The sequence below is a fragment of the Numida meleagris genome, chromosome 5 (assembly GCF_002078875.1).
Source record: "Numida meleagris isolate 19003 breed g44 Domestic line chromosome 5, NumMel1.0, whole genome shotgun sequence".
Taxonomy (NCBI): Eukaryota; Metazoa; Chordata; class Aves; order Galliformes; family Numididae; genus Numida; species Numida meleagris.
Genome location: NC_034413.1, coordinates 31,936,659 through 31,955,195, shown reverse-complemented (window position 1 = coordinate 31,955,195; position 18,537 = coordinate 31,936,659). Strand labels below are relative to the sequence as shown.

Below are 18,537 nucleotides of genomic sequence, written 5' to 3'. Positions count from 1 at the left end.
TGTGCCCTCGGGCTCCTGCAAACTGCCAGCTGAAATCTGCAGCTCTCAACTGTCCCATTTCTCTTCCCCTCCTGCCTCCCTCGGGCAAACCAAACAGAGATGAAAAGATTCCTGGGGAATGAGAGGGACATGAAATCGAGAAGGGAACATCTTCAAAGCAACCAGAGGAAAAAAAGTCTCTACCTAGCCCATTTCAGCAAATATTTCTCTAACCTGCTCCTGTCCCTCTGCAGATGGAAACTCCACACTCTTGCCTCATGATCCGGTCCAGGGAATTCTCGTGCCCTGATTCATAAGGCCCTATTTATTATCTTTCTTAGAGCTACCCAAAATTTCCGGAGTTGTTTAAGCCAATCGATGATCTCTCTGATGTACAGCAGACTTGAAGAACAGATTTGTTTTATTTCTCTCTTATTTGTGGTCACCTTTTACATGTTTGAAGTCTGCTCTACTGCTCCCAATAGTTTTCTCTTGTCTTCAGACTAAACAAAACCTAATTTTTCCAGTCCCTCTGCAGCAGCCATGTTTCCTGGACCTCTGGTCATTCTCATCGGCTCACTGCCTAAGTCAATGGCAGAAGCCTTGGGAAAGGCAGAAGACATGATGTCTACATACCGCATCCATGAGCTCTTTGTCACAGAGGGAAAGTGAGTTTCTTCCTGACACTGCCTTTGCCTGATGTCCATAAGTCTAGTGTGACCCATTCTTCTGCTCCACCCCAGAAGGTCTCCTCACTTACCATGAACTTCTATGTTTTCTTGGGTCTTTAATAGTCCTACCATGTACTATGCTTTCAGGTTTTCTTCTTGCATACCTATCTATTTCAAATCCTTCCAGCTTCACTTTCTTCTGTCATGAATCTCAGCTCACTGAGGAGTTCGTGATTTTCTATTGTTGACTCCTTCCTACATCCTTTGAACAGGGATGGTTTCAGCTCATGCCCCTGACTGCTAACTCTCCTGTACTCTTTCCCCAGGGGCCCAACCACACTAATTCTCTCGCTCCTTCTGCACTTCTGAGTCCCACCTCAAAGAACTGGACGTTTGCACGAGCACCTTACAATCTGCAGTCCGAAGATATCCAATGCAAAAAAGCTACCAGTCCATTAAAATCCTACTCTTGACAGAGTAGATGTTTGACAGTCTTTCTGCAGCCACCTCTCCATATCCTCAACCACATTTATTCCACACCAGGAATGTGGAAGATGCTGTCTGAAAGCTCTGGAGATCCAACTTGGTTTGAAAATCGCATCTGGTTATTCAAAAGAACTGAAATTCCTCCACCAAGGAGCTGACTGCTTCTTCACTGCTTGGTCAGTCCCTGTACAAATCCTGCTCCCCAGAGAGCTGTAGAATTAGAACCACAAGGAAGAACTGGACAAAGTAAATCATGGCTGGGTAAAGAGAAAAACAAAATCCACTCCACTTTTACTTCCTGCTGAAAATTACAATCTCTCTCGTAATGCAGTTGTCTGGGAACAGCAGAAATTTGTAGCTTACTACAGCTAATAATTATTTAAATCAATTCTCTGATCCCATACTTAAAATGCAAATGATACATTTCACTTGTCAAATTTCATAGATTAATTTTCTTCCTATGTCATTTTCGCAATTAGTAGTTGATTTTAGTGCACAGTTACTGTTTTTTCTTTAATTCTTGTTTTTCTTCTCTCTTTTCCATCTGCTAACTCTTTTCTTCTTCCTTCCTCCTTCCAAAATATTTTGCAACTTTTGTAACAGCAAATTCTGTCACCTACTCGGGGAGGAACAAAAGACTATTGTGTTCCATTTATCTTATTTATAATAGATTCCTTCCTCAAATACCTTGTGGACTGCCAGTGCCGTCTTCCAGATCTTGTCTCACACTCTTTTGAGTTATAAAAGTGTTTGGGAGGGTCTTTCCTTTAACCGAGACGTTTTTCCACCCAAGTTGATTGATAGCTCCCAGTTACCACTAATTACCCTATCAGCAGTTGGACATAAGCCTAGCCACAGCGCTCTTCCTCCAGAGGCCAGCAATACATCCCTGTCACTCGTTATCCTCTTCTTCAAGGATGGAACAAACTGGCTAATTAAAGACACCATAAATTCTTCCTTCAGGCTCTTTCCTGATGTGCTGCCTTGTCTCCAAACAGAGCGTGTGGAGGAGAGCACGGATGATGCTAGCCCTTTCAAAAGGAAAAATGTGACAGGGTTTCTGAGCCCAAGCGGGTTTGCACAGCATGTTTTATTGCACAGGAAGAGGAGGGTACACATTCATTCATTCAAATCTAGTTAACACTTTCTTAGCCCACCTCTGACTCTGAAAGGTTTGCTTAGTTTGGCTGCTACCCCTGCGCAGGGCTCTGCCTCGCAGGAGGCAGGCTGGGGCAGCTCGCACAGATGGAGACAACCCATGCTGGCTAACAGCAATAAAAAGATTCAAGGCTTTCTCTGCCTAGAATGAACTGGCATGCAGATCCCTTTCAGGAAACCTCTGGTGCCGAAACCAGGTGTGTTGCACAGCATGTGTTACAGGGAGAGTCACAGGACAGGAAAGGCAAAAAAAAAAAAACAGCCCTAACCAACTGTTTCCACACTCTTGGCCACACTCCAGAAAGCACGTGTATTCTGCCATCTTCTCAATCTCACAAATCTCCCTTAACGAATACATTTGCTAAACTCTACATAGGTTTTGTTGCCCAGGGGCTGCATGTACCTGTCAGGGCCTCCATCTTGAGGCCAAAAGATTTTCTTCTTTATCATATAAGTCACTATGCTGTAAGGACGTTTCTTGATAATCTCAAGAAGAAAAGAGGGCAATGAAGATGGAAAAGTGAGATATTTGCCCCTGGAGTAGAGGAAAAATAACTTGGATGAAAGCCAGTTAAGGCAATGGCTGAATGCACAATGAATCACACAGCCCAAGGACAGAGCATATCCCACTCCAGCCCTTGATCCAAGAGTCGCACAGTTGTAATTTCCCTTCCTAAAGGACCTGAGAACTACTTCCCGCCATCTTCACAAAAACTCCAGGACCCTGTCCCATCAAAAGTCAGGTTAATGCAGTGGCAGAAGATGGTAACCAATCCAGGATGCCTTTGAAATTCAGGGAAAGAGGAAGTCACAAGCCAGCTAATAGCCCCCATTTCCTACTGTTTCCCCAGAAAAATAAAACAAAACATTTGCAATAAGTGCACAAGTCATCCATGAGCAAAAAAAAAAAAAAAATCAATACACGCATGAACCAGCAGTGAACTGAGCAAAACATATTTCTTTCAATTTCTCCTTTCCTTCTGTTTTTAACAGCAAGTTAAATCATGTTGCACTCAAAATGCCAAACAGAGCTTCACAGCGTCGCGGCAGCTCCTCAGGTTTTGGACAGGTACATGACTCTTCGGCAAGCAGAGGGCTGAGAGCTTGCTGTGCCATAGACCCATAAGTGCTGTGGGGCACTTTTAAGGCTCAGTCCTTCTTTCATGTTGCACACAGTAGCATTTATGCAGGAGTTAATCTGTAGGCTACCTTTTGGGGAGACATAACTAATTCCTCTTTGCTGCCAAAATCCTTCTACTAAGGAGCTAATATTTTAAAAGTAAATATAAAAGGAAAAAAAAAAATCCCAGCCCATTGTGTGCTGCCGCTCTGTTAGGGACAGGGCCAACACACAACTCCCAGCAGCTGCTGCTGCCTCCAGCTACATCTCTTCCCTCGGACAGCAGCGGTTGATGATGGAGGAGGACAAGCAAAGAGCAACCACAGGGATCTGGCCTCATCTCAGTACTGGGTCTGTCCTCAGAAGGACCCCTTCCCAAAATAAAGCACAGCCCACATCCCCAAGACCCTCTACCTGCTGCTGGTTCGTCCACACAATGAGGAGAGCTGGTGTGGATGGGATCACTGGGTGGTCCCCGGCATAGCGTGCGTGCTGCCCGGAGCACTACCAAATCATAATAAACAAGTCCCTCACACAAAGCACTGTCAGTTCAAATTCCAGTTCGGTTGATATAATCTTCATCTTTCCTTTGAAATAAAGGATTAAGAAAAAAAAAAAAAGGAAAAAAAAAAAGAAAGAAAAAGCCAGACATTCTAAGGGAGAGGAGTGAGGCAAGCGATGGATTGAGGCTGCCCGTGTGTGCTTCAGCCCCCCGGCGTGGGGAAAATGTGCTGTTAATCAGTTCCCTCCCTGAGGAATATGCTGATTTAATTACCTCCCATCTGCGTGGTCCGGCCACGATGCTGCTCGCCCAAGACACTGCGTGAGGAGGGAGCAGACAGTGAGCCTCAGCAGCTGGGTTGGAGCGGGATGGGAGAGCAGAGCAGAAACTCCTCCAGCCACATTTGGGGAACAGGGGGTGAATCAGTCCAGGGAGGCTGTACAAGGGGGCTGCCTCTTGAATGCCACACCCGCACCATCAAAAGGCTCATCACCACTCCACCAGAGCCACAGGCACCACAGAGGGGATGGATGCACTAAGGGGTCAGTTCTACATCTGAAATGGAAGCTGGTTTGGGGGAAGTGCAGCAAAGACACACAACAAGGGTGTTTCCAGATGGGAAATGGGAGAAACAGCCGGATGAGATGAAGCAGCCCAGTTAGCAGGACCCGATAGCCAGGGTGTCAGCAGGCCACCCTTCAGCTCCCCTGGGGAAGGCAGCTGCACACAGGGTTACATCACAGCTCCGTCTCTGCACCACCCATGCAGCACAGACCCTGCATATGAGTGCATCTCTCCGGCCCTCCAATTGTCACGCTGCTGGCATTTTGTGACGCTAATCATGGGATGCATCAAAGCACTGCTCCAATGCAGACACATGTTTTCCAGGGCTAATGTTTCACAATGCTCACAAACGTCAAAGAAGAAGCACAGAGCAGAGCAGAGAGGCATGCCAGGAAAGCAGGGTGTGAGCTATGGTGAGCCCATCAGTGAGGATGGAAGCAAGAGAAACCTCTGAGCTGGGGGGTTATGCAGGGGCGGGTGTGGGGGAAACTGTGTGAGAGCAAAGGGCCACTGAGCTTTCCCTGCAGAGAGGACACATCCCCGTGCCAAGTGGGTTCGACCTCTCTGTGATGCAGCTGAAATATCCAGCAGCAGAAAGAGCTGGGACCAAGCATCACACCTATGGTACTGCCTACCAACACCCTACAGTCATTTTCCAGGAGCTGAGAGTAGAGAACTGCACCCTGGAGCAGAAGGGCCTTCCTTTGCTCACCTCTATGGCCTCAGTGGGTCCTGGCCCAATGCAGGAGCTCAATCACGAAGCTTGGTCCAGCTTGGACAAGCTGTGATGGACAAGAGGAGCTGTATCACAAGCATCTCCCCTCAAAGCGATGCACTGGGCAGTCACTTTGAAGCGGCTTGAGCATGAGACAAGAGCTTCTGCTCTCCTACCTGAGGGACAGCTGGGATGTTTAATAATTTATGTCCGTACGCTTGCCTGTGCGAAAAGCATTGCTGCATCTTTAATGGCTGCCAGCGATGGGAAACTCGTTGGAGTGTGCGTTCAGAGGGGGAAAAGGTTAAGATGATTAACTGGTGCTAACAAGTTTAGGATGTGGAAGAAGTATTTTCTTGGACGTCCATCAAAGGGAGGATTGAATGATCCCCGGGTGGGGGGGCGGGTGGTATGTGTTTAACAGATGAAGTTTCTGCCTCTACCAGCTCTGCCTCCCAAAGCCTCCCAGCCCTGCATGATGCAACCTTTCCTTTTTAAACTTCTCCCCGGGCCCCATCAGCTGTACCTGCGGCCCCACAACCTGGCACAGAGGCTGAAAGTTGATCTGGGGGGAGGAAAGCCGCCCCACTGCTCTTCCTGTTGATCTGCGCCCTGGGACACCTTTTGGGCACCGGTGGATCAGCCTCGCTCCCTCCCCACGGCTGCGAAGACACAAGCAGATGACCGGAAGAGCAGAGAGGGAATCAGGTATCGCCTGACGCCTCACAGAAGAGGGCTCCTCGTGTCCCCGCTGCAAAACCCTGCTCCCTGTCTGGGTGGGGACGCCAAGCAGAGCCATCCTCACCACCAGCAGCCTGCTTTGTACCTCCCCATTGCCATCAAGCGCGTGGCAGCCGCTAACACTAACACCAGCGCAAAGTCCCCTTGCAAACAGTTTTGGAGCGAGCCGCTTGACGCATGCAACATCCCCCTTGGCCCATCCTGGTATTTTCGGAGCTCCTCGTGGACTGGCAGGCGCCCACGCTTTGCGCAAGTGCCCTGCTGTTGAGCCTGGCAGACGGTGCAACTCGCCCTCATTCCTCCTGCCACCACAAAGCTGTCGGCATGGGCAGCACACGTGAGACCCACATCGCAGGGCCCGGACGTGCGTCAGTGGCTGACGCAAACCAGCCCGGCCATGTGCACGCAGTCCAGGCCTGGGAAAACTCCTCCACCCCAGTAGCGCTCGCACTGAATCAAAGCTCTCGCGTACAGTAGCAGCACAATGCACTCTTTGGGTTTCCCCAGCCATCTGGGATGTCTTTGCCTTGCTTTGTCATAGCGCTGATTTATGCCCATATGTACCATATACATTGCAAGTGCAGGCACGCAATGGTGTAAACACTTCCACCAAACATCTGTACACAAACCCATCAAATATGCAGAAGCTCTCTGCTGCAGCCCTCCACGTGCATCTCGGGTGCCCTGCAGGCAACCTGCTGGGCCCCAGTCTGCATGAAGGGTGCCAGTCTCCACCAGACCCATTATTTGGATGTCTGTGGCAGCAAAAGGATGGTAAAGGTCACAGTGGGACAGTTTCCTCTTACAAATGCAGTCCTCCAGTGGCAGAGGGTAGACAGAGGAGCCCTAGGGCACCCAGGAGGCAGGCCCAAATGTGGCAACAGGAAATTATATAAACAAGCAGATGGACCCAAACAAATAGGCCACCTTCTCACAGAGCACCTGTGTCCATCATTGTACCTCAGCATCTTCCCTTCTGACTGCATTAACTTTGTTTCTAAGTGTATACTGGACAAAGAGGGAAGGCAGAGGTTCTTCCCCTCCTAACTCCACCGGGTGACAGCAGCATCAGGGTGCGCTTGTACTTCAGCTGTCTTGCAGCCTGGGCAACGCTTTCAGCTATATTAATGGCTCACATGAGCCCACAGCAGCAGGTTCACTAAAATCACTTAAATAAGCCTTAATTAAGCTGCTTTCCATCCCAAATGCAGACTAAGCAGGATGAGCTGATGCTTAGGAGAATAAGGAGCATCCTTGCTCCCTGTTACCATCCCTCAGCATGGGATGCGGTAAGCTCCAGGTGAGGTGAGACCTCAAACTGCCCCAGGCGGTTGTGAAAGAGCACAGCTGCCTACGTGTTCTGAGAAAGAGAGCCGACCAAACAAACTGTTTATTTGTTTTTTTCTGAGTCGTTCATCTCCATCTATTCATAACTGCTTGCAGAATCTGTGGAATTCATTGTGTGGTTTGCATCTTCAAAACAAACGAAACAACAGTATGCCTAAACCAAACAAACCCCAACCCAAAATACAGCCAGTAGGCCACGGCGCATGAGCAACCTTCAAGGCTGAAGTGTGTGTATACTCTGGAGGGCCAGAAAAATGTGGATGGGGGAACATAGTTAAATTTCAGGGAATAAAAGAATTCCCAGGGAGATTTCTTAAAAAGGAGGGAGAAAGAGCAGAAGTATTTAAGCAATGATGATGCTGCAACTTTGCTTCCAGACGTGCTGCACCGTGGGGTGCTGTGCCAGCTAATGGCACTTTCTGATGCAGCGATGTGCTGCTCCAGACACGGCACTGCTGGATGCTCAGCCACAGCACCCCAGCAGCGCTGCTCCCCCCAGAGCTCGGCTCTCTTGCTGCCCCTTGCAAGGGCTTTGCTGGTATATTCAGGGAAAAAGGCAATGCACAAAGTTCCCTTCCAATTTTTTCCTTAGAGGTTGTTAATAAGCTGCACTTCGACATTTTTAAAGCAGAAGAAGGATTGCCTTACAGCCCAGAACATCCCCTGCGTAGCCAGCACAGAAAACTGCTGACTTATCATCCTGAAAATGGGTCAAACAAAAACACAGCACTTCAAACACACCTTCTGACAGAGGCTGGGTGTTTCATTATCCGTTCCTGCCTCACGTTTCTCTTGGCTCTGAGCCAGAGCCGCTGACTTGACCTGTAGCCCCTGGCAGTTAAATAGCCATGGAGTGACCTTTCTGCTCCACGCCAGAGATCCAAAATCCCGCTTGGGTGCTGCAATGCCGCTCAGCCTGCACTGCCCGGGATCGGTCCCCATCCCCACCATCCACATCCGCCAGACCCGGTTGTGCCCTTCCCAACATTTCCTCTCTCTGCCGGGCCAGGCAGGGGTCAGGACGTGGGAAATCCTGCCGCCTCCTGCCAGCTGGCCTTGCCGGCACTGGGTGACACGTCCTGGGTGGGAGCCAAGGCCCCACCACAGCCCTGCGACACTTCTCGCTGGCCTCCTCCTGGGGTGAGCGGGTTGCTTGGACCAAGTATGCATGCCATGCATTACAACGCCCCAGGTCACTACTGGGGCCACCACTGCCCCTCTTCTCTCTCCAGTCGCCTTACAAGAAGGTAAACGTGGCAACAATCCGAGTTGCAGTGGCTACTACTAGTAATTGTGAACAGTTAATCAGAGCTGAAGAGAGCAGACACGAGGCTGGGGCAAATGGCAGGAAGGGTGGCACAGGTGAGGTTCTGTGCAAGAAGAAATGCCCAAGGGGTGTTCCCTTGCCAAGACCCAATGACATTCCCAAGAGGACCTCAGTCCACAGCCAACACCAAAACCCCCACAGCTGCCCCCTGCCACCCAAGGCTCCTTTAACAGCAGAAGGGGCATCAAGCTGCACTGGGGCTGAGCAATCTCCTGCTGACTACCCATTCCCAGGAGCTGAAGGGCCAGAGCCACTGTCTCCCCAAGCCCACCTCCCTCCTGTGCCCCGGGAGGGATGGAAAAGCCATTTGTCATCCCTCCGAGCTGCTTCCCCGCCTGCGCAGCTGACCGCCTCCAGCACTGCAGGCTCCCAACCTGCCCAAGGAGAAACCAGACCAAAACAAGCAGTGCGGAGGCAGAGGGAAAGGAGCCAGGCCTTTATTTTTTTAAGGGAAATTGAAGACTGTAGTAGAGAGCCAGCAGAGTGAAAAACAGCCACGTGGGGACTGTGAAAATAGGAGCTGAAGAGAGGAAGATGGGAAAGGTCTAATAAAAAGAGTCGCAGTATATAAAATAGACAGGCACCCACCTCCGCTAGGAAGGCTGTGGGAGGGGGTCTTGGTGGTAATCTTTGGCTGTTTGAGACTGTCCAGGCAGACAGGGTCTGTATCTGCAACTGGGTCTGCATCAGACTGGTAAGGATCAGTGTTTCACTCTGTCAAACGCAATGCTTTTCCCTTACACCATTTCATTATTATGTTATTCTGTGGCAGAAATCAAGAGTGGTCACAAGAAGCTCCTCCAAACCTCAGGTAGCATTCCTGAGCTCTCAGCTATGTCCAGATCCCACGTGGAAAAGAAACGCTTCCATCACGTAAACAAAAGCTACAAGGGGAGCCTCTATCCAAGATATCAGACCCAGGTCCCTCCAAGATCCCACAAGTATTGCCCCTGTGCTGAGATCCCTGCCCACATATGGCCCCGTTGCCAGGAAGGTGAGCAATTCCATATGGTCACCGCTGCTGCTAAGGCTTCAGAACCTTGTCCTAACCTGCATGAAGCTTCCCCAAAGTAGTGGAGAAGCCCACAGTGACCTCTGAGCTCAAAAAACACAGTGCCGCAGCCGAACGTCTTGCTCACTGGTAGTAACGCCCAGTCCCAGCCCAAGTGATCTGAAATACCAGCTTCCCAGCTGAAGGAAACATATATTTCCTTATCGTTTACTATAAATACAGCTGTGCTGTTTTCCTAACTGTGTTATTCTTATGGTCCTTATCGTGTGCACTCAGATAGCCTAAGCACAGTCATACACTTCACAGCCTTCTTGCTTCCCTGTTACCAGCTTTCCCAAACCATTTACATTCTCAGACTCTCGTGTCCTGAAGCCCTCCTACGGCAATGGGTGACCCTGCCCAGGACCTCGACATCCGTACTGAACAGGTCAGCAGATGAACTGGTCTTCCTTTTCCCCTCCTTTGCCACGCAGGGACCTTACTCAGAATTAGGGATGTACTGAAATGTCACTTCTGATAAACATTTATTTTTGGTAAGGAACACGATGTGTGCTTGTTTATAGGTGGTGGAGTAGGCCGGTGAGAAGCAACACGCATGTGCCAAGCCTTGCAACATCTTAATGCTTCTCAGTGCTTCCGAATGTCTTGGTGCTCCACAAAGATCACACTGTCTGGTCCTCAGGGCATTTGGACACAAAAAAAATTCACTGGGGAAGAAGATTCCCAAGGTCTTGGCCTAGACCAGAGACTATGCTGAAACAGCACAACAGCGCTTTCAGGTGACCTGCATTGCATCAGCCCAGAGACCAAAGGGAAACATCCCACGGTAAAAAATCTGAGACAATGGATGGCCAAAGGTGCCTTCATTTCTGCACTGCTCCGAGCCAACCAAGACCTCACTTGCCACAACTTCAGATTTGGACCAAGGGAAAATGCAGGAGGAGGGTCACACTCGGATGGCCTCAAAGATCAGGGAATCTCTGTTTCTTTCTATCCTGCATTCAAGTCTACAACTCCTTCTCCAAGCTGGCTCAGAAACACCAGGAGAATATTTATTCCCGTGGTTTGATGGCATTTGTAAGTCAAGCCTAGGCAGGAACTTGAAAATGGAGTAGAGCTACGATTTGTGTTCCCATCAAAGGGAAAAGGTGAAACTTAAAAACAGTTGCACTCAGTTTTGATCTATGAAGACATTTCATTTGCACAGTCTTTTAAATTTGAACCAAAATGGTTCCTGTTGTTCAAAGGACATTTCCCAGTGTTATGAAAATATAGATCCTAGATTTTAGTTCTCTTCCATCACAAACCTGCAGAGCTTTACATCTTGCTTTTGCAAGCCACCTTACAAATCCATTTTAATCTGAAAAGAGAAAGTACCTCCTATGCTTGTACAAAGACCAGAATATACTGAGTATGAGAAACCTTTAGTTATAGTAAAGACAGGTCCCTATATGACTTCTTCCACAATTGTCCAGTTGCTGACCATACTAAAATACACTTTGATATCCACATTGCCAAACACTGTAAAATACTTCACATCAGGTACCTAGAGAACCAAGAAAGAAACCACAGAAAATGGAAATGCAAGTCTTAGATACTTATCCAAGCACAACTTTTCCTGCCCCTTTCTTTTTGAAATGGAAGTTCAGCTACTCAGTTTGGTTATACACAATCAAGCTCTTCCAAAACTTCAACAACTTTAGAAGAGTGCTGGCTACCCTTCACATCCATTTCTTCTACACAGTCAAATGTACCAAAAGACAATGAGGAAGGCTTTGTGATTCACACTAATGGAATGAAATACCATTCACAAATGTTTTTTCCATAGCAATTTGTCATTTATTGTATTGAAACCACTTCAGAAGAAGTGTCTCAAAGAGCCTTTTGATATTAGCATGATTAAAAACATAATGTAATTAAGAAATCCCATAAGATTTCTGTATGTTATGAGTAGGACCTTCAGTGACCACTTCATTCAACCACCCTAATATACGGGTGCTTTTAAGAGAAGGCTGTTATTCTGCAAGAAGCCTCAGATAGTTGTATAACACCAAGGAATTCAAATCTCCTTGCTCAGAGGCATTTTGGCTCACCAAAATTTAGCTATTTAGCTTTGGCACTGGGTCTAGCCTACATGCCTCAAACCTGTCTCAAATTACCCAAAAAGATACAACTCCCAAGAGCCATTCTGCCCACCTCAATGTTGATATCTAAAGTTAATGGGAAATTTGCCCCCTGGATGCATTTTTTTTTCTTCATCGACCAACCAGATTACTATCTGGATATCTGTAGGTTTTCCTGCTGTTTCTGTCATATGCGTAATTAATATTTACATATGTGCTGGTTACGTGCTTGTCCACGTTCATTTCCTATACTCCAAGCACACTGTTATTCAAGTATGCATAACTTTACATTCATATACAGTGTGGCATTAAACAAGCCTTCAATGAGAAGCAGACAAAAAATGTCCTTACAAGGTGCCCGCAGTCACAGACCCCTACCTGCAGGGCAGTTGCATCGCTGGTGCGTCTCCCGAACTTCTCGATGTCTCGGCAAGTGAAACTTCAATTTCTGTTAAGGAATGAAAAAGAGTAAAAGGAGTCACTAGCACTGCTGAAACCCAAAGCCTCAAGGTTCTTGGTAAAGTGGGATCAGGAGACACTACCCAAGCAGAGATGGGAGAGAGCAGACCAGCCTGGGAATGAAAAGAGGCATTACAGTTCTTAGCCTTTAACTAGGGTTTGATTGGAAGCAGACTGACTGAGTTTCATAATGGCCTCCAAATGTGGTCCTCCTGACAGGCATTACAAAGTCAAGAACCATCAGCGGGGATCGCATCCTCCTGAGAAAGCTGCATTTCTCAGAAGACCTACTTGGAAGACAGAAAAATAGTGATGTGAAGAAGGTACTCTTCCCTCCATGGAAGACTTCATATACCCACAGAAACACCTAGACTGACAGAAGGGCTGCATCAAAAATTACAGCTGAAAGCAGCCTGGAAATAGCAATGGTATTTCATTAAACCATCAAGGGCTTTGAATTTTAATGTTACTGCAGTGCAGAACAAAACAAAACCTATTGAGAACTTTCACAAGGTGGAATCATGTCAAAATGCTCATTTCCATTGAGGTAGTATTTCTAATAGTGCTGGTGTGTTGGTCCACTCAAGGCCACAGCCTCCCTGCTCAATGGAAATATCAATAAGATCGACCCATATCCTGAGTGAAACGCACTTTGGGGACAACATCCACACTACCTCTTGTAGACATAATTAAAATAACTGCAGTTTAGTGAAGAAAATGCAAATCAATTCAAATAAGTTATCCATTAATGCCTGTGAACCACACTTGGTTAATGATTTGAGCTGATTTGAGAATACTGAGTTGCCAGGGTGTCGTGCTAAGGAGACCCTCGCTCTTACCAAGTTACCCTCAAGCCCAACTGTACAATTCTAATTGCATCTTCTTATAGTCCAATCTACTTCATAGTCAAGGCTGACATTCGTAAAGAAATAGTCTTACGTTGGGCTAAAAGAAGCCAATACCCAGGATCATATAGAATTGATCTGATTTTCACAAGTTAATGAGTACTGTCCTGCAAGAAAGCATCATCTGGGGACATTTTATTTTAGTAAGGAAAAAAAAAGGCACATTTCTTCCTGGGTCAGAGAACAGCAGAACTGGCTGGAATGCTTCTATTTTTTACTTTGAAAGGACTGGCTTCCTTGCTGCAAGTCTAAATCAAAATGAATTGTTAGAACTGACCAGAAATTGAATATTTCCAGAGCATCTTTGTTGCACTGTGTACTGAAATGTTTTGATAGTGACTTGATTTGATATCAGGGAGGGGAGAGGGTTTCACAGGAGAAGAGCTGCCAATTCCCACACAGCATTTTATCTGTGTCAAAAAGCACAGATACTTGAATCTTTGCATTTGGGCACGTTCCCATCTAGCTGCCACTCCAAATGGCACAGCTCTGTTCTGCAGTGCTGTCTGGCTTTGAACACGTTGTGCTAATGGTCAAACATGGGCACAAATAGGACAGCGGAGACTTTATTTGGATACTGTATGCAGACATAAGCATTCTCATTTCCTTCTACACACATGCCAATCAAAATGTCTCAACGTGAGACTGCCACATCTGGGTGAGGTTCCCGTATTTGGGAATCAGGCTTTGCTCAGCTTTCATGGTTATACAGGAAGAGTTGATGGTTCACATGGACAGGGCAGGAAGTCAGTTCCTAACCAGCAAGGGTCTGACACCCTGCCTGCAGCAGGACCCTGCAGGCTTGGGGGAGTGGAAGCAGGCAGGCCTGCTGAAATAGCCTTCCCATGGAAAACGGGCCCCACAGGAGGGAAGACAGGGATGCTGCTGTGCAGGGCAGGTACCAGTACCAAGCGTCCATCAGGCGCTCACCAGTGCTGGGCATTTTCCCCATCCCTGGACATCTAGGTGCCTCCCCAGAGCCCAGGAGATCCACACGCCCTATGAGTGCAAAGGGCAGTGCTGCTATGGGATTGCTCCTCTTCAGTGGGAGTCAAACCTGGCAGGAATTTAGGACCGCCTGGATTTCAGTTTCCTGCAAAGTCTACTGAACAAACACTGACAGCAATAGAAAAAATCCTTGGCTTATAGAGACCTCAGGACAATTTTGTGCCGAGATGGTGAAGCAAAACAAATTCCCAGCGTTTTCTGCTTCCCTCATTATCACTGTGCAAAATACTGCCTGGTCCAGCACGAGAAGCTAGATTTGCTCAAGACAGCAAAAAAGAAAAGGCTTTCCTCTAAAAGCAGCTTTTCCCACACAACAGAAAACAGACATTTTAGGGCAAGGCTGATTTTTGTAAGCAAAAATGAAATGATTTGGTCTCTGGAAATCCTTAGCATTTGTGATCTCCTGAGATCCATGGTTGGCTTTTTCACCTGGGTGCTATCTAGAGCACTAAGCATCAGAACAGACACTGGCTACCTCTCGCTCAGGCAGAAATGCTAAAAACACTTCTTAGACAGAAGATGAGACTGCCCACATGGCATGTTTGCTCTTGCCTGTCATGTTTTCCAGTGACTTCATGGCTGCACCTTCCCCCTACACATATGAAAGTGGCTGAAAAAGCCTGTGCCAGTGGCAGGGCTGACCAGCTCCTAGAAGGGGCCTCCTAAACCTTGCAAGTGTCTATTTCGGATGGGCACTTGAGATTAGGTGAAAGAGAGGGCACTTCTTCAAAGGGGCCAGATTAATAGCTGTTTAGCAGATGCAGTTGTTTGCAGTCACCCGGGGAGGTGAAATCATTTCCCACCACTATCTCCAACAGCTAAAAGAAACATGTCTTAAATAGATAATCTATTACAACCATCAGGAGGATTTCAAGGGCTGGTGGTTCTGTTAACTCTCATTGTTTTATCGCCAATTTTGCTGTTTTTTCTTAAAGGTCTAGTCCCTGGAAACTCAGGACTATGTGGCAGAGAGCAAAAGCGAGCAGTGAGCTCTCCTGAATGGAGAGAAAATATGAAGCAATGCCATCCAGGTTCAAGGACTGCGGGCAGCTGAAAGAAAGGGGGATTTGGCTACCGGAAGAACCAGAAGGAAAAACAGAAGAACTCTCATGATTTTATCTTAATGTTTTCCACTCCAAAAGGCAAGGCTTAGAGAAAACCTTCTGACACTTGGGAATAAATTTTTCCACTATGGTTCTGAAGATATTTAAGCAAATGATGGAAAAAAAAAAAAAGAAAAAAGCTTCAAGTGGGGAAGGAAAGAGAGTTTTCAGATGTTCCTCCTTTGTTTGCTTAAGTAAGGAGAGCATCCCGGGGAAATGAGACCACTGGGACAGCAGTGATGACCATAGCTCCCTTCCCATTCATGGCACAGCCTTTCATTCTTTATAGCATCACTAGACACATGACAAATACCTTTGATCCAAACCTAAGAAGCCAAGCGTACCCATCAGGGAGCAGAAGGGCATCTGATCTTCCCCCAGGCTTTAGAGGATACCTGCTTTTGTTTGTACACACACACAACTCCTGCTCTTTTTCCCTTTCCAGGAGCACTACAACCGTCCTGCTCTCCACCCTGCCAAGCTTTTGGCAAGCAAAACAGTACCAAATGTTACCCAGCATGGGAAAGGACCTCATTTTCTTCTTTGGAAACTTTTGTCTCTACTACAAATGCCAGTAGTGAGTTTATTTGTGCTCTTTATATGATTTTCTGCTGCCCCATAAATTTGCAGAGGAATTTGTACACAGAGCCAAAGGTCTCTCTGAACTACCCATTCTGGACCACTGCACGCAGACATTTTCAGGGGAAAACAGTCAATTTGTGCCTTGCAAAAAACTCCCCTCTGCTGTTTGCTGACACCAGGAAGAGGTTTTTACAGTAGCAAGCAAAGCAGCGCTGGCGAGGCAGCTTCAGAGAAAGTATCTGCCACCTTGCCTGTCCTGCCCAACTGAGATGGAACATTCCCACCACGTGGTTTAAAATTAACACCTTACACAAACCAACGCACCTCCTCTCCCTGTCAGTTTTGCTTTATTTCTGCTTGTCCAACGGGCATCTGCCCGGTCTCTGGCATTTTGCACTTCTTGGTGCAATCCTTATGGTGTCTGCACGGCTGCCCACACACTCTGGGGACACCCAGATGTGAAAGCATCACGGTCTAGAGGGCACCATGTGCTCTAGCTCAGAACAGTACAAGTTTAAGCACAACCTTAAAGCTCCTCTATCAGGCTTCAGAAGGTTTGCTTCTTCACATTCCTCCAGCTCATGGGCAGAGAAGATAGGGAATGGATGGCAATGAGGAGCAACAGAGATTTAGCTCACCCATAGCAAAAGCTGGAGCATGCCCTGGCACACGGGCCAGTGGCCCTCAGCACCTTCACCAGACTCTTGCCCTCTCCTGCTGTGCTCACCAGCAGCACTCTCCCAGCCTCGCCAAATTTCAAGGGCTGACCCCAGCCTTGCTTCAGTGCCTTCCTACGTCCATCACCTCCCACCTCCCCACCCACCATGGTGATCAAAGCAGTGGCTTCTTTAAAGCCTTGCTACTTTTTTTTTTTTTTTTTTTGGTGATGGATAACATGGAGTTGGGAGCTGTGAAACCCATTAAGTTCAAAGCAGGAGGAAACTGCATGAATGTGGCAGTGAGGCAGCAAGGCAGGAGGGGGAATGAATATCTCATTTTCACACCCACCACAGCCATCCTGGCCACAGCCACCATTCCCCCAGCCCAAATCTGCACTGTCTCTTGTCTCACCATCCAGTCTGGGAGACCACACAAATTAAGCCTCACTTCAGACCTAATGAAAAGGATGGCTTCCTTCCCTAAGCAAAAGCCCCATATACCAGCCCACCACCATAGCAGACCTCCACCCTGCACCTTGAGCTGCTTGTCCCATGCCACCACCTCTGAAACGGCTGCTTTAGGAGCTGAGCCAAAGCAGGCGGAGAGGGCAGGGAAAGTCCTGCACTAAGGGGCACAGCCCTCCTGCTACTCCTGCAGGCAGCAGCTCTCCCTGGACATTAAAAACTCAAGAGTCGAGCCAGGCATCTCCTTCTTGGGCTCTGGTACCTTTCTCCAAGCTATTTTTGAAACTCTGGCCAAGCAGGCAGCTGGTAGTTCCAGCAATGCCAGTCCTGGAAGCAGCAGCCCCTGTCCCATGACTGCTCCCTGCACCAGCTGTGGGGCTGGGACCACCATAGGGGCTCAGGAAGGGCTGCTCAGAAAGCAGGGGTGCTGCCGGGCACATGGGCAGTGCGATAGCCCCATTTCCTTGCTAAGCCGAGCTATAAAAAGGCAGAAAGGTGCCACAGGCAGCAGGACGCTCTGTCCATCCGGCCCCCCGGCACTGCTCCCAGGAGGGGTCCTTGCGGCACGTCTCAAATCACCCAGGATAAACCCTGACTTCCCAGGAGGCTCGTGCCAGCAGCGATGAGGAGGACGCTGCACAGCATCCCCTGCCCGCTGGCGGGAATGCAGTCCTTGCACAAGGGTGCAGCTGCACGGCACCAGTCTGGCCACTGGCACTTGTCCTTATTCTCCTCAAAGCTCTCCTCTCTGGGATATTGCCTGACATATCTTTGATGACTTCAGTGACATCAAAGTCCTGATGAGACAAGGCTTCCTGCAGGGTGCCCATCCCTCCTGGGGCAAAGGCACCCAAACAAACCCCAGCAGCATCAGCACAGGCTTTGGCAGATCAGTTGTGAAAGTCTGAGCTTTTCTGCTCTCTTTACTGGCTCAAGCTCAGGTTTCTTCAGCAGCAGCTCTCCCGTCCTCAGCCGTAGAGGAACAGCCCACTGGCTCTAGTGGGGTTTGGATGGGACCCAAGCGGGTGTAGCACAGCCATATGCTTTGCAGTGATGCCCCAGCAGCACCAGAAATTGGCAGCACCGGCACATCTCATTTCCCAAGCCAAGTGCAGTGGAAGGAGTCAGGGCTGACACAACAGAGAAGCCAGCTTGTCACGACATCGACACTTTTGCAGCTACCTGCTGCTATAGCACAGCCTGGGCTTTCCTCCTCCCATGGTCACACCAGCTATGGTGTACCTTGCCTGTCCCTCTCCCAGGGCTCAAACCTACACTGAATTCACAAGTTTAACCTCCAGCCCAAGCTGTCTCGGCAGGCAATGCCACCAGTCACCAAACAGTGAGGGCTGGAGGCTCTTCCCCCCCCTGCAGGGAATGGGAATGAGGTTTCCCCTTTTGCAAAGAGTCAGGGCTCAGACGCAGCATGGGCTAGGGCAGAGGGAAGCAAACACCAGGCAGGTTTGAGAGGTGGGAGGGACCTGAAAGCATGAGAAATTCAGCCTAGCAGCATCACTCCCGCAGAAATACATTTCTAAAGTGGGAAGAAACACGCAATGCAACTATGTAAGTGTGCACATGCATTAAAATGTATAGTACAGCATAGCATCC

The 18,537-nt window shown here is 48.2% G+C and overlaps 1 protein-coding gene across 11 annotated transcripts in view; it reads right to left on the bottom strand.

Annotated features, from left to right (window-relative positions):
• Positions 1-18,537, bottom strand: part of COL13A1 (collagen type XIII alpha 1 chain) — a 78,147-nt gene that overhangs the window by 58,585 nt on the left and 1,025 nt on the right. For all 11 annotated transcript variants that reach the window (XM_021397763.1, XM_021397762.1, XM_021397765.1 and 8 more), the window contains one exon: positions 12,124-12,193. In XM_021397763.1, the coding sequence (XP_021253438.1) occupies positions 12,124-12,193 (70 nt within the window). The remainder of the gene's footprint in view (positions 1-12,123; positions 12,194-18,537) is intronic.